This window comes from Penicillium samsonianum (assembly GCF_028829775.1).
Source record: "Penicillium samsonianum strain IBT 33392 chromosome Unknown utg000007l_segment0_segment0, whole genome shotgun sequence".
NCBI lineage: Eukaryota > Fungi > Ascomycota > Eurotiomycetes > Eurotiales > Aspergillaceae > Penicillium > Penicillium samsonianum.
The window spans coordinates 229,358-243,938 of NW_026643265.1; the positions used below are offsets into that span (position 1 = coordinate 229,358).

At 48.6% G+C, this 14,581-nt stretch overlaps 6 protein-coding genes across 6 annotated transcripts; 3 read left to right on the forward strand and 3 right to left on the reverse strand.

Moving 5' to 3' along the window:
- Positions 1 to 242: 242 nt before the first annotated feature.
- Positions 243 to 1,003, forward strand: N7471_010889 (TRAPP subunit BET5; the record flags this gene model as incomplete). The annotated part of the gene is made up of 5 exons (XM_057283608.1): positions 243 to 279; positions 337 to 535; positions 621 to 766; positions 833 to 921; positions 986 to 1,003. 5 exons carry the CDS (start codon positions 243 to 245, stop codon positions 1,001 to 1,003), a joined length of 489 nt encoding a protein of 162 aa, XP_057129874.1.
- A 4,764-nt stretch (positions 1,004 to 5,767) lies between these two features.
- N7471_010890 (serine/threonine protein kinase SAT4) lies at positions 5,768 to 8,406 on the forward strand. The gene is made up of 2 exons (XM_057283609.1): positions 5,768 to 7,417; positions 7,475 to 8,406. Exons 1-2 carry the CDS (start codon positions 5,948 to 5,950, stop codon positions 7,604 to 7,606), a joined length of 1,602 nt encoding a protein of 533 aa, XP_057129875.1. The 5' UTR covers positions 5,768 to 5,947; the 3' UTR covers positions 7,607 to 8,406.
- Positions 8,407 to 9,754: 1,348 nt separating this feature from the next.
- N7471_010891 (amphiphysin-like protein RVS161) lies at positions 9,755 to 10,948 on the forward strand (the record flags this gene model as incomplete). Its single annotated transcript, XM_057283610.1, has 6 exons — positions 9,755 to 9,767; positions 9,846 to 9,896; positions 10,037 to 10,082; positions 10,151 to 10,224; positions 10,288 to 10,435; positions 10,495 to 10,948. 6 exons carry the CDS (start codon positions 9,755 to 9,757, stop codon positions 10,946 to 10,948), a joined length of 786 nt encoding a protein of 261 aa, XP_057129876.1.
- A 336-nt stretch (positions 10,949 to 11,284) lies between these two features.
- N7471_010892 (Peptidyl-tRNA hydrolase) lies at positions 11,285 to 11,983 on the reverse strand (the record flags this gene model as incomplete). The annotated part of the gene is made up of 1 exon (XM_057283611.1): positions 11,285 to 11,983. One exon carries the CDS (start codon positions 11,981 to 11,983, stop codon positions 11,285 to 11,287), a length of 699 nt encoding a protein of 232 aa, XP_057129877.1.
- Positions 11,984 to 12,131: 148 nt separating this feature from the next.
- Positions 12,132 to 12,566, reverse strand: N7471_010893 (uncharacterized protein; the record flags this gene model as incomplete). Its single annotated transcript, XM_057283612.1, has 1 exon — positions 12,132 to 12,566. The coding sequence occupies one exon, from the start codon at positions 12,564 to 12,566 to the stop codon at positions 12,132 to 12,134; it is 435 nt and encodes a 144-aa protein (XP_057129878.1).
- A 334-nt stretch (positions 12,567 to 12,900) lies between these two features.
- Positions 12,901 to 14,202, reverse strand: N7471_010894 (rRNA-binding ribosome biosynthesis protein RPF1; the record flags this gene model as incomplete). The annotated part of the gene is made up of 1 exon (XM_057283613.1): positions 12,901 to 14,202. The coding sequence occupies one exon, from the start codon at positions 14,200 to 14,202 to the stop codon at positions 12,901 to 12,903; it is 1,302 nt and encodes a 433-aa protein (XP_057129879.1).
- Between the last annotated feature and the right edge of the window lie 379 nt (positions 14,203 to 14,581).

Consider the following 14,581-nt stretch of genomic DNA (forward strand, 5'->3'; position numbering starts at 1 on the left):
GCTGTCAGCCTTACGAGGCCGCCCTTTGCAAGGATTGGACAAAAGATAGAATAAAATGATACTAAGCCCTATGTATAATTAAAGAAAAGTTCAGTCGAATCGGAAACCCCGAAGAAAGTTCTAGGCAGCTTCTTTTTTGATATGGGCTTTTGTTATCGATACGGGAACTAATTTCACCGCCTGTCAATCTCGGAACTCCCCTGAACATCAACAACAACTTGTTTCAGGTCACACTATACACAATGGTTGTCTACTCGTTCTACATCTTTGATCGGCATGGTAATCACTCTCCTGTTATATAATTGAAATTATATTCATATACTAACTGTCATCCAGCGGAATGCATCTACAAGCGCCGCTGGCTTCCGCGCCCGACCTCCACCGTGGGGAAGTCCCGGTCTGACACAGTATCCGGCGCAGCACCCACTGGTCTCGGCCAGACAGTGCGATCGACAGACGATGATTCGAAGTTGGTATTCGGCACGGTCTTCTCGCTGCGGAATATGGTGCGCAAGCTAGGGGGCGAAGAGGACAAGTAAGACTGCCCCTGAAGCAAGCCAGGCACGACCTGCTTGCTGGCCTTTGGATGTACGGACGAAGCCGATGCTAACCGCAACTAGCTTTGTGTCATTCACCACCAGCCAATACAAGCTTCACTACTACGAGACGCCGACGAATACCAAGTTCGTCATGCTGACGGACCTCAAGAGTCCCAGCATGCGCATCGCGCTGCAACAGATCTATATCAATCTGTTTGTGGAATACGGTTCGTGTGGTTTATGGATCCCGTTTGGCAGGCTCGGATAGTGCTAACTCGGTTCGGTCTGTTCAGTGGTTAAGAATCCCCTTTCTCCGACCGAGCATCCCGGCGGTGTGGGCGTGAACAACGAGTTATTTGAGGAATCATTGGAGCAATTTGTGGTACGTGCATTTTAGTTCTGGCATACTGCCTTAGTTGTTGACTTGTGTTCTGATCTGGTAGCAGACTCGGGTTCTGTCATGATGTCGAACTGGGCACCCCTCACGGAATCTGGAGGCCAGTTCGCGCAAGCAAGTCCACGTGAAGGAAGGAAAAAGCGACAGGATCTCACCGCTGGGACCTATCGGGGCTAGCATATACAAATCGGTATCTCGAAGGCGTGAGATCGGCATAGCTGCAATCGAGCGCACACCGCAGCGGACTCGCCCGTTGTCAAGCACACTGTTCTACGGGCACCTGCAGACAACAACACATTTGGCGGAAAAGGAGATTACCGGGACACAGCACCGAAGCCAAGCACGGCAAGGTTCTCATACCGCCTTTTCATGTGTGGCTGCCAGTCAATGAAACCTGCTTCCTTCCCACGTGGCATTCCCAGCGCCGCTAGTACGCTGTAGGCCGGGGAAATTACGGTGCGGAGTGTCCCGGGGGCCGGCCCGTAAATAGATCGGCTTCGTCTTATTAGGTGCTATCAGCCAGGAACACTGAACAGAGCTTTTTGTTACTGGTGTTCGGGGAGAGTCGGAAGAATCGATTACCGCTGATATAACGCAATATCCATGCGAATTGTCCCACCATAGGCGCAATAACCAGTTTCCGGCTTTGAAATGCCTGCTTATTATAAACCTGGGGTATAGGTTGTATAGGTCCAAACAAATGCCGCAGCCACCAACAACGCCATATAAAAAAAACCCAAACTATATCCGGGTCTAGAGCGCTAACCACACTCTTAATCCGAGCAGCTATAGCCAAGCAGCGCCGCCAAGAACCAGCTTTCCCAACCGGTCCAGCATGGCTCGTGGGTCTGCCTCTGCATGGAGGCACTGACCCGACAAGCCGATAGGTGTAGACTGGAGAATCAAGTGAGAAGATAGATCATATGACAATAATTGGATCTTGCAATTGCTTTTTCTACCTACCGCGTAAAGAAAAAGCACAGCTCAATGCATATTGCAACGCTGAAAAGCAAGATATCCACAGACAGCTCTCAGCTTCAGGTCAGATCGTCCCCCATCCTGCATCCTGCATGGCTTGGCGAAAGCACAGACGTCCACACATACAGGTTTAGCACAACGTACATCCACAGCGGGATAACAGATTCTAACGAAAGACAAGCTCCGCCCCTCCTATTCACCCAAGCTCTTTTGCTCCGTAGTGCATACGTACATAGGAAATATAGTTACGAAGTATGTACATATGTAGTTACTAGTGCATACCCATAGGCACCTACATGCACACAGAGAGAATAAAACAATATAATGCCACAGCTTATCTCAAGCTTGGACCATTCAGCAACGCCAAATGGGTGTCGCAGTGCAAAGCCAACCAATCCTACAATTTCACGGCTGTGTCTCTTCCTGCAACCGCAAACTGGCGGTCAAGCATGCACCGGCTTGAACCGGAATTTGGGTTGCAGCCGGTGTTGAGTGGCTTTGTGGTTGTTTTTACATTAAGTAAACATGTGAACTAAGAGTTCCCATGAACTGACTTGATCCCATACCCTAAGAATATGGGCTTTATTGGAGAGATGTGATCTCCAAGATCTTCGCTCTGCTATATATCACCCACCACGTATGCCACTTAGTCGATCCTCTTCTGTTGGGATCAACGGCATCCAAAACTTTGTATACGCATGCAGAGTAGTGATTCGAACCGAATCAGTGCCCGAATACTTTGGTGAAGGAGTTGGACTTTTTGTGCTGTAGATGCCTAGGCTGCTATCATAAATGTGTGTAATGGTAACCGAGGGGATTGGATATCAGATTATATGGCTTCTGCATTAGTGTAGAGAAAGGGAGCGGAGGCCGTCGCTGAAGCGAAAATAGCTGACCCTAATAAATTCCGTTATGTTGCTGGCTATCAAAAGCGATTGGACTTCAGGGACATGGAAATGTGGAAAGTGATACTTGAGACACCAACATGGCTACGGGGCAAAGTACCGTACTTGAGAGCGAGTTCTAATCTGAAAGAATGATTCATATGAAGATAGATACATGTTCAGCCCGCAATGAAGTTGAATCTTATGATTTGTTAGATCCATCCTGTTCGTCTTGTCCTTTGTTCTCGATATGGAACAACCTACTTAAAAAAACCCCAAAAAAAGATATCAAAGCAAGGGAAAAACTATGCCACCAGAAGTAATTGACTGTCAAGCTGGAATTATATGTACCTAGGTACAAAGGCCGTATGTTGTACGGAGTAATCATAGTCATGAAATTGGAATTTGGGGGAAGAGGGGTAGTGTTGAGTAGCTGTGTTGTAGAAGTACATGCCTCGGCGTAGGTGCATATAACATTGATATAGAAGGCTTGGTATATTTGTATATTGCACGTTGTACATCTACATACATGGTGCATAGTGGCTTTGTGCTGTGGGAAATTAAGATGGGTTCCTCTTAGGGCTGTGATTGGCGAGTGAAAATCCCTCGTAGTCGTTAGTGCTGGATACGGAAGCTTGTGTGACAAAGTGGAAATGCTGTTTTTTGCGTTACAGGTGAGATTGAGCTGTTATTTTCAGCTTTATTGTTTTTCTACAGCAAATGTCTTATCTATTATTCTTACAGTGTCCCGTGCCGAGGTCAATACTAACGGGCTTATTCGGAAATCGACAGTAATCCGGGGTAAAACGAACATTGAATAACATTATTGAGTATACCGCTAGTTACTACCCTGTACTAGCTCGGAAACAAAGCCCGGGTTCAGCGCGAAGCTCATGCTAGTATGGAAATCCTAGACACTAGGTGTCAACAATTTCCCCCACACGGAAACACCAGGGATCCGAAGAGACGGTGAACATTCCGTATTCCACCAAAGTAATAAGGCTGGACATATTCTCGTGCAGACGTGATAGTGATAGGGCCAAGAAAGAGCGATATATTCTATCCAATCCTTTTCAATTGAACAACTCAGTGTTAGTCAACCTGCACCACCCGGTCTATCCCAAATGCCGTCATCTGTCGGAATGACGCTACCAGATAGCGGAAAGCAACTCTTAGCCTCTGTTGTATACCCTATAACGTACTAGAGCATTATTGTACGTTGTACATCGCTGCGGGGGACTCCATCGTACAGAGACCCCACGCGGTTTCCGCGGTTTCCACGGACCCCGATGGAGAGATGTGCATGATTGACCGACTATTATTACGTAGCAGCGATCGTCTAGCAATCACTGACAGGAATTAGTGTCCAGGAATGGGGTTTTCTTGCGTTCGGGGTGATCGAGTTGACCAGCTGAACGCTGGTAGCGAGTGAGCACGGGTATAAACGGAGGCATCCGACAATTGGTTGAAAGGGGATTTAGGATTTACAATCAACGAGGACAGTGTCCCTTTTGAGAACTGGGATTTACCTGGATTTGATTTAGCAGGGGTTCATAGCCCGGATGACACACTGTGTCGATATATATTGTAAGTACATCCGATGGTACAGTAAGAGGAATGGTCTGATCTTCTTACTATAGCTATGCTCAATGTAAAAAAATGATGATCCCCGACCTACCAGATAGAGTAATAAAGCACGTCTAAGATGTTCACATTGTATGGTCCGGCTAATAGATTAATAGCATCCCCCCAATCATATCGGATGAATGGATCCTAATGGATACCCAGGTAGCTCTGGGAGGTACCCCTCAACTTCATACATCGGAAGTCCAACAGGGCCTCGGGATGACTACCGCCACACAGTGCACCCAGCGCGTCGGCTGCGGGGCTGATCGAATCACGACTGGGCTTCGTTGTGCAGACTGCACAGCCTCACTCCTTTGATGTGGTGGCGGAACTTATCAAAGCTACTTTCCCCTCTGTATTTCTAATATTCTAATATTCTAATATTCTAATAGGGATACATTTAGAATAGCAAGTGATACACATGTTATATGTATACATATAACTATGCAAAGACGTCACTTCTAATGAACGTCATTATTAATACTAGTAAATATGAAAATAATACATGTATTGCCCCAGGGCTCAATCTTCAACTCGGGAGAGACCCAGTTCCAGGATTTCTGAAAAAAACCTGTACTTTCATTACTTATTATACTAATTACTCTGGATTACTTCAATGTTTCATTACCATTAAATCTCTCACCAAAAAAAATAATAGCATCGAAAGCCTCGGAACGGACCTCGGGAATCCTTTCCATCTGGTCTACTTTGTACTCCATATGAAAATGTACATGCGCCACTTATTATTAAAGAATGTGCGTGCAACTAAAATATATCTAGACTCTACAGAGTACAAACATGTTAAAGCCCTAGATATATCTAGACTAGGTCTCACAGCGCCGGAGTCGCCGTATGCAGTATGTAGCCCTATAGGTCAAGACCAAAATGTAGAAACACCCGTAGCCCTGGAAAGCCCTGGAGCATTTGCAAGCATTAATAATCTTCGAGGGTAACCTGTACCGTTGCAGTGCCCACATTTTCCCCCTTCTCTCAATATGGAGTTATTTCCATTTTTTCTTTTTCTTTTTTTTCTTTTCCTATGAATTTTATAAATTTTTAATGGGTTTAACTATGTAATATATTACCGTACACCAAAAGGGATTTCCTCCCGTGATATTTCAAGTTCTTTAGCATCGCCAAATTTATCCCACTTATTTCCCACTTGCTTCTCTTTCTTTTTAATTTTCATTTCCTCTTCTTTTATCGCTTGTCTATATACCTCAGGGGCTCCTCGTTGCCAGAGGGCATCATTTTGGTGTGCGGTACTTCCAATATTTCCATATCTCTTTGTGTCGTCACCTTTTGCCCTTCTTGCCTCAGGCCATCAGTACTAGGCCTCCTACTTTTTTTTTTTTTTTTTACCTCGCCTCGCATCCTCTCACTTCTCTTTATCCTTACATTAAGGCCGTTTCGATTCGCCGCAGCTTCGTGCGAGCTGTAGAAGCTCGTATTCCAATCTGGGGACGGAGAATTTTGCGTCCCACCCCTCAATCTTCCAATCTTCACCTGTCGATCCACCGCACATGACTCCACCTTCCCCTTCACCTGTGCCTTCCGCAGTCTCTTCAGCCGCAGCTTCACAACACTCGTATGATCCCCCGGATGGAGATGCTTCGGTAACACGCGCCGTTGCGGGCATGAATCTGGCTGCCCACGCAAACGGGGACGCCCTCCCTGCTCAGGCATTATCTCCCGCCGGCAAACCGACTAGAGCTACCATGGCCTCTCGCCTCACGCGCATGTTCTCCAGCACGGGGAAACACACACCAAACAGAGAGAATGCCGAAGTTCCTCGTGACCTATCCGACAGCAGCTTGGAAAGTATCCAGCCTACCAGCGGCAGGACCTCGAAGCCATCATCTCGACCCGCCTCCAGACCTCCTTCTCGACCTCCCTCAAGAGGAGAAAATTCTCGAACACCGTCACGAAACCCGTCACTCAAGAACGAACCCGGGGAGAAATCGGACAGGAAGAAGATGGATGATAAAAAGACAAAAGATGGAGCTTCAGTCCACAAGCGATTTGAGGTTCTGCCGGAAGCTCTCGGCAATCACTCACATAACCTCAGAAGTGCTAGACGACAAGAGAAGCTCACCGATCTACTGCGGGACATGATGGGTGGCCGGAAAAAGGACGACCAGGTGGATGAGCAGCAGCTATCGCTGATGTCGACTTGGATTGATCAGTTCAAGACGGAGCGTGATAAGCTGGCTGCTGATAAGAAGGGTGGCCCGAATGCCACTGCTTCTCTGGTTGACAAGTACGGAAAGTGCCAAGAGATTGTGGGTCGCGGTGCTTTCGGTATCGTGCGTATCTCGCACAAGGTCGACCCTCAAGATTCCAAATGTGAACAGCTGTATGCTGTCAAGGAGTTCCGCCGCCGGCCTCAAGAAACGACCAAGAAGTACCAGAAACGACTGACTTCTGAATTTTGCATCTCATCGTCACTTCGTCACCCGAACGTCATTCACACTTTGGACCTCTTGCAAGATGCCAAGGGAGACTACTGTGAAGTTATGGAATACTGCGCTGGTGGCGATCTGTACACCCTGGTCCTTGCTGCCGGCAAGTTAGAAGTTGCCGAAGCCGACTGCTTTTTCAAGCAGTTGATGCGGGGCGTTGAGTATATGCACGAAATGGGTGTCGCACACCGCGACCTTAAGCCCGAAAATTTGCTCTTGACCACTCACGGTGCACTCAAGATCACCGATTTTGGTAACGGCGAATGCTTCCGTATGGCCTGGGAGAAGGAAGCCCATATGACCGCCGGACTCTGCGGTTCCGCTCCCTATATCGCCCCGGAGGAATACGTCGAGAGGGAATTTGATCCCCGAGCGGTTGATCTATGGGCGACTGGAGTGATCTACATGGCTATGCGCACCGGGCGGCATCTTTGGCGCGTGGCGCGCAAGGATGAAGACGAATTTTACCAGCGGTACCTAGACGGTCGCAAGCATGAGGATGGATACGCTCCCATCGAGACGTTACATCGGGTAAGAACAGCTAATCCCCCTCCTGCGTCTGCAGGGCAAAGACTTATGACTTCTCAGGCTCGTTGTCGCAACGTGATCTACTCCATCCTTGATCCCAATCCTTCTCGCCGCATCAATGCCTCACAGGTCCTCAAGTCCGAATGGGTACGCCAGATCAAGCTGTGCAAGGCCGGCGAGGAAGGGTTCTAATCGTTTCAACCACGAAAATTGTCAGGTGTCGAGGTCACAGGCCCGCTCCTCAAGGTTTGATGTGACCGAAACTATCCTTTTTCCATTTGCATCACAGGGTGGTTATCTATCATAGACCCATTCAAGGAGAGGGGCTTACTGGTTTTTATCCTTTGAATGCTCCTAAACTAGAAGGAGGCCCTTTACGAAGGTTTTTTTTTTCGCCTTTTATTTTCGTTTTATCCTGTTTGTTGGCTCCGGCGCATTCACAGTGTATCCCTGCCTCTTCAGCCTGTGCTCTATTACATCCATCTTTTAGCTTGTCTTTTTGTTTGGATTATCATGTCTTCAACGTCAATGCAACGAAGAATCATGACCGTTTTCTTTTGATCTGGTTTTCCTTTACAGTCTTTCGGAGTTTCACCTCGTCCGGTCTTTTTCGCGCGGGGTTTCGGCAGACACCTTGAAGTTTCTACGGCGTTGGCGGGAAATTCCCCATTTGAACTTTTCTTCCCTTGTACCACTATGACAAGCCCGGCTTCGGGCGAATGTGGGCATATTCTCACTTGGGTTGCGGGTCCTGGATTCTGGGGTTTCTCATCAATATGATAGTAGGCAGAGGCTCTGCTGCCCGCAACAGCAACAGGATCGGAACAGCCCTGGAGGAACAGGAATCGGTGCCTAAGTGGGATGTCCTACACTGGAGGTTGTCTGAATCTTTTTTGCTTTGGCTTTCTCGTTTCGACGTCGAATTCTAGTACATATTACCGAAGCGATTTGTATATATGGCTTAGGCATTTTGAATTTCTGTTACATGTGACTTGGTTCCACGTAGCAGGGTGCACATTCATTATCCGAGCATACCAGGTTCGTTCCAAGGTCCTATTTCCCCTCTTACAACTAAAAGGCACCTTCTACTCAACCTCCAAGTTCACAATCTACAGCCCCCAAAAACTATGACATCAACCCGAAGATCGGCGCCTATTGACCGAATGCAAGGTCCACAAGTGTTACCGAGACGATCAGCACGGTGCAGTAGATTAGCTCCGATATCTTCCCAACACATCAAGACCAGTGATATCATTCAACCTGGAGGTATTTCCCGGTCAACGATAATCATCCATGCATTTCTCCATACGCTAGCGAGAAAAACAAGAAGCCCCAGCGGTCTGATGCAAAATCGGGTGTGTCATATTCCAGACTAGCGCAGTCTAGTTATACATATTATTCACCCAATGCGTTTTATAACCTCTAATTACTGCACATACCTTAGGTCTGTATGAAACTCGGTAATACAGACATATGCAGCTAAAGAGGTGGATTCGAACTCTGCGACTTCTTTCACCCAGACACCCAATCCAAGCAACCAGCCCAAAAAAGGGATCCCGAGTAAAACTCGAGCAGACTCAAGTTGCATTTATTCACGCTTGGCATTATCATACAACTGTCTGCCAAGGACTGCACATAACTCAGTTACTTAGGCATCAACATTACAGCCTGGGCGAAGTGGATAAGAAGAATACCTGAATATGCACATGCCATGCAGGCGTACTGTAGCGGATGCAAGACCCAGCCCTACACTATGATACTGTATGTTGTACAAGGGGTAAGGGGTAATTATGTTAATATGTTAATATTTCAAACACATAGTTTTCATTATCTCTCTTGATTGCTCGCCTACCAGCGTTAAGCGGCTATATGCACCTGGTTTGAGTAGGAATGTCACAACAACGATACCGATATACAGTAAATTCTGTACCTTGGCCTGATTTACCTAGTATTACCAGTCCCTGTATCTTTTGCAGAAAAACCCAAAAAAAAAAAACTCAGACCCTCGCAGAACCTGAATAATGCAACGCTGATGTGGGTACTCCGTAGACAGCCCTACCAAACATGACGTATCCGCATCCGGGAGAATATGACATAAGCACAAGCACTCAGCCACACACAGCCACGCAAACCCGTAAGGCAGATCAAATCGGCTACACTTGGCATTGGGTTCGGGACCTTCACGACTTACCCTACAGCTTAACTCCAGAGGTTCTTCTCCGCTCCAGTCAACTGCAATCACTCACAACTCGCTTCTATTCCATACCCACTTACAGCCTATAATTTACACCAACTCAAAGCCGATCCTCATCTCCGGGTCCTCCGAACCACACCGCCACCATGTCTTGGGCAGGTACGCCTCATCCCACCAAAATCCTCGGACTCATGAACCGGTGCCAGTTTGAGCGAATCTAACCGCGTGGATGGATAGGATTCAAGAAGAATGTCAACCGTGCGACGACACAGGTGATGATGAAGACGGGTGAGTGTCGATTTCTACCCCACAATGAATCGAGAGAGGACGATCGGACACGATCCCGGATTGAGATACCCGCTACGCGCCACGATTTACCTGCCGCGCCATGTGGATGCGAATAACGTGCTGACTCGGTAATTGTATAGGACATGTCGAGAGAACGAATGATCGTGATTATGAGATCGAGGAACGGTATGGTTGTTCTTGCTGCTGCCTTAAGATGGTTATACCGGGACCGGAACTGACGTTGCCCATTATAGTCGTTACCGGACTATGGAGACCGCGGCGAATCGGTTGCAAAAGGAAGCGAAGGGGTATCTGGATTCACTACGAGGTGCGTGACCTTTTGCTTTGCGGATTGTTAGATCTGGTTCTTCAGTTGGCTGACTCTTCCCAGCCATGACGGCGTCCCAAATGCGCATTGCGGAGACTATTGATGCCTTCTACGGCGATGCGGGAACAAAAGATGGTGTGAGCCGGAGCTACAAGCAGGCCGTTGAGGATCTTGATGCCGAGACCATCAAGGCTCTGGACGGGCCATACCGGTATGAGATCCTTGTTTTTACTGACGAGTACACATGAGTAGCGCTAACAGAAGCCTAAGTACCACCGTCCTCGACCCCATCTCCCGATTCTGCGCCTACTTCCCCGACGTGAACGAATGCATCAAGAAACGCAACCACAAGCTACTAGACTACGACGCCATGCGCGCCAAGGTCAAGAAGCTAGCCGAGAAGCCCGACAAGGACGTCACCAAGCTGCCGCGGACCGAGCGCGAAGCCGAGATGGCCAAGCAGGCCTACGAGCAGCTGAATGAGCAGCTCTTCAACGAACTCCCCCAGCTTATCGACTTACGTGTGCCCTACCTCGACCCCAGCTTCGAAGCTCTCGTCAAAATCCAGCTTCGCTTCTGTGCCGAGGCGTACTCCCGCATGGCACAGGTGCAGCAGTATCTCGATGCCGAGACTCGCGACCAGTATGCCAAGGGTGATCTGGATAACCGGGTTGAGGAGGTCCTGCAGGAGATTCGCGATTTGAGCATAGCTGGAACCGTTTGAGCTGTTCTTTTAATCGACTACTCTATTAGCATAATACCGGATGTTTCTTTGCTGCACTGAGATCTGTGCAACAGACTCGCGCTTTTTTTTTCCCTTTTCTGCCTTTGTCGATAGACATCGGCAGCTATTTTCTCTGTTCATTTGCCTTGCACCAGGCGTTTTCTGTGTATATTTTAATACATCGAGCTGATTTTCATTGCTCTTCACTTTCTTCAATTCCATGCCTTCGCCTGCGCATATAACCACCAATCATGATGGGGGAACGGGGGTATAATTTGTATTGTACTCCAACAAAATCCGCACAATGCACATCACAAAAGATCAACCATCAAACCTTCAAACCTTCCCCGCAGGTCTAAAAAGCTCATCCCGAATAGTCTGCGCCACAGACATCGCCGCCCCCTGATAAGCCTTGAGCTCCTTATCAGTAACAGTCCCCAGCACATAGTCGGAAACAGCAGCCGTATCATGTGACGACGGACGACCAATACCAAGACCGACGCGCAAGATCGAGAGATCCGCCAACGGCCCGGTAACTCTTTTATTCGCGCCAGACGAGCGGGGATACAACCCCTTCTTGCGCAGCGTTTCACAGATACTCATGAGACCGCGATGACCGCGCAAACTGAACGACTCAGGGCCACCGTGTATGACGCGGACCTTGCCTTGGGCGATGGATAGTTCGTCGTGGAGGATGACGAGGGTTGTTGGGTATGTAGTTTGTGTGGGTAGGTTTGGGTTTGGTGAAGACGAGGCAGAAGCACGAGCTGCGGCAACACTGGCGATTCTTTCAAGGCGGCCAGCTCGCTCGCTCGCCCATTGTTCTAGCCGGCGTACGAGCTTCGGGCCTGTTATGTTCATCAGGGTTGGACTCGCCCATGTTTCGTGGTAGATGCCTGTGTTTGGGAGGGTGAGTTCGAGGATTGGTTTTAAGGCGTCGAGGAGGAGGTGGCCGGCGCTGTGTCGGGTGTTGTGGTAGGGGGCTGGATTCCCTATTGAGGCTATGAAGAGGAGGCGGCGGGGGAGTATGTCCATATTTGCAGGGAGGAGAGGACCTCGGTTTGGTGTATGATGTACACCTGGGCAGTATTCTTTTTTTCTCTCTATTGTCATTGGTTCAGGTACGGGAGATCGTCTCGTGACTTGGCTAATAGCGGAGATAAGGAATTGTTTATCTCCATGTTTATACAACCTTGGAAAACGTGCAGTTCTTGAGAGTGCGATTGATCATTTCTTGCAATAAGCGAATGTAGTGCGGTGACTGTGTTTGGCCCAGCTTTTCGAATATTCCTCGGTTCATCTGTTCTTGATCCTTGGTTGGCCCAGAAATAATTGGGTTGTTATCTGGCCCAGGGATGAAATCCATAACGATGTATCTTTTCTGGGTTTCTGGATCGACAAAGTTGGCGTAAACCTTTCGCACAGAAATCCTGCTGTTGGCAGCAACAATACTCATGTTCTTTGCTTCTAAAGGTGGAATTGCATATCCGATCTTGACCGCGAAGCGTTCCTTCACTCGAACCACTTTAATGGCATTTGTTCGTATACTAAGGACATCGGTTGACGCCTCAATCTCGGTAACCGTTGGTAGGTCAATGGTAGAATGTATCGAATGCATTTCGTTGGTCATTAAGATAGATACAGCGGATCGACTCGAATAAATCAAAAAAAGATGCTAGCACCCCCCATGTCATGTGACAATATACCATCGATCATCCTCGTTGTACATTTCGGGAAGGAATTTGGTCTGAAAGATGAATAGCTAATGAATGTCTTTGTGTAAGTAACCAATCCAGGAACCGGCGCGGCCTCTATGGCTTGTAGAGTATAAATGTCCATGGAGGTTTATAGAATACGTGAATTTTGTCCATTGCAATGAAACCAGACAAGCTTTTGGATATAACTCCCCTCGAACCCCATGCAAAACCGAGAATAACAACATAAAGAGACATTTACAGTTGGAACAAAGTTCTCGTCTTCTCCATTCCACCCTTCCATTCCCACTCCTGGCCACTGGCACGCTGGATGCCCTTATCAACACGACGCAGCTTCAAAGTGAAGCGAGGTCCTAGTTCCTGTAGACCAGTACGGATACCTTCAGCACCCACCATTTCCTTGCCGTCAGCACCAACGACAGCCTTCTCGGTCTCACGCTTCTCACGGAAGACGTAGCGGTGACGACGGACGAAGATGTAATCACGCTGGTTGTGCAGAGTGACAACCTGACGGCCCTCGAACTCCGGCTGAGGCGGGAAGAGTGTTCGGAACAAATGGGCAGTCAGAAGACCGAGAGGAGTACGGAAGTTATTGAGGATCAGCTCGGGCCAGTGCTCGGTGGCTCGGCCGTGTCCCGGAAGGCGCTTTCCTTCGATCCAGTTGCTGATGGTGAAGTGGAAAGTCGGGCCGACTGGCAAGTGCACCATAGTCAACCCAGAGGGACGCTTCTGGTCCTCATTCAACACGACGACCGTCGTGAAATTACGGTTTGCGGCGAATTTGGAAATCTCGCGGATTGAGAATTTGTGCGAGTACCGGTGGGCATTACGCCGGATGTACACGCTGTTCGGGAACACCTCGGTCAGGGTCTCGGCTTGGTCGTGGAGGGTAGAGTTGAGGCCGGTGGTGATAAGGATTTTCGGGGTGGGTGGGGGTCCCTCGGTGAAGAGTGTAGGGAATTTGGCGGCCAATGCTTCAGGAGCAAGGCTGAGGTTTGTGCTGCGTGTGGACTGGGTAGGACTTGTGGCACGCTCTGTCGCGGTTCGGAGAGAGGTCTTCTTCCGGCCGCGGCTGGCATTTTTGTCTGCGTCCTTTTCCTCATCCTCATCTTCATCTTCATTTTCACCGTTGTCTGATTCCAGCATACTGTCCACTGACTCATTGTCTGATTCCGGAGCCTCGCTGTCATCCTCGCCCTCTTCTAATGGTCGATTGAGCTCGTCTTCTTCTTCTTTCTTGGCGCGCTTGATGCGCTCAACGTCAACGCTCAGTCCTAGACCAGTTTCTTCGGTGTCGTTGTCGGCTTCGTTCCAGACACGTTTCCGCTCGAGGGTCAAAGGAATGTTGCGGCGAAGTCGTTCTTCCTTCAACTGGGGGTTCTTGGCTTCTTCTTTCTTGAAAGCGTAGCGCTCTTCTCGGCGCGCAGCATCTTTGGCTCTCTTGCGCTTGACATGGTTCATCTTCCGGCGCAGCTTGTTGCCGGTTTTAATATCGCCCATGACGCCCGGAGGCGGTCCAGATCGGCCAGGGACAACCATTTTTGAAAGCTGAGAGGGTAGAGTGCTGCTGTTGAAGGTCAATGGAAAATGTAAAGATCGCCGAGAAATAAATTATTTCGGACAATCGTTTCCCCGGAGCGACAATCTACGATTCGACCTTGTGACTTGGAGATCTCCTTAAAAGAAGGAAAATAAATAAAAGGAAAAAGAAAAAAGACCGACCCAATTGGTCGTTCTCTCTCGTTCTATACCCTTTGTCTTTTGTCCTCTCGCGTGGTGCCTGAGGGGTTGCCCAGGTGCGTAGTGGATGAGTCAATTGCCGCGCCTGCGATTTCCCCCCCGCTCTTTTCTTTCCCCTCCGTCTTTCTTTCGGACTCAGTTCAGGACTTACACCCCTCCCCCGAAGACCTTGAAACGA

Excerpts from the sequence above, each read along its gene's own strand:
- N7471_010890 (XM_057283609.1), top strand. The coding sequence starts at position 5,948 with ATGACTCCACCTTCCCCTTCACCTGTGCCTTCCGCAGTCTCTTCAGCC. Across the intron at positions 7,418-7,474 it reads CCATCGAGACGTTACATCGG|GCTCGTTGTCGCAACGTGAT; the intron begins GTAAGAACAGCT and ends ATGACTTCTCAG.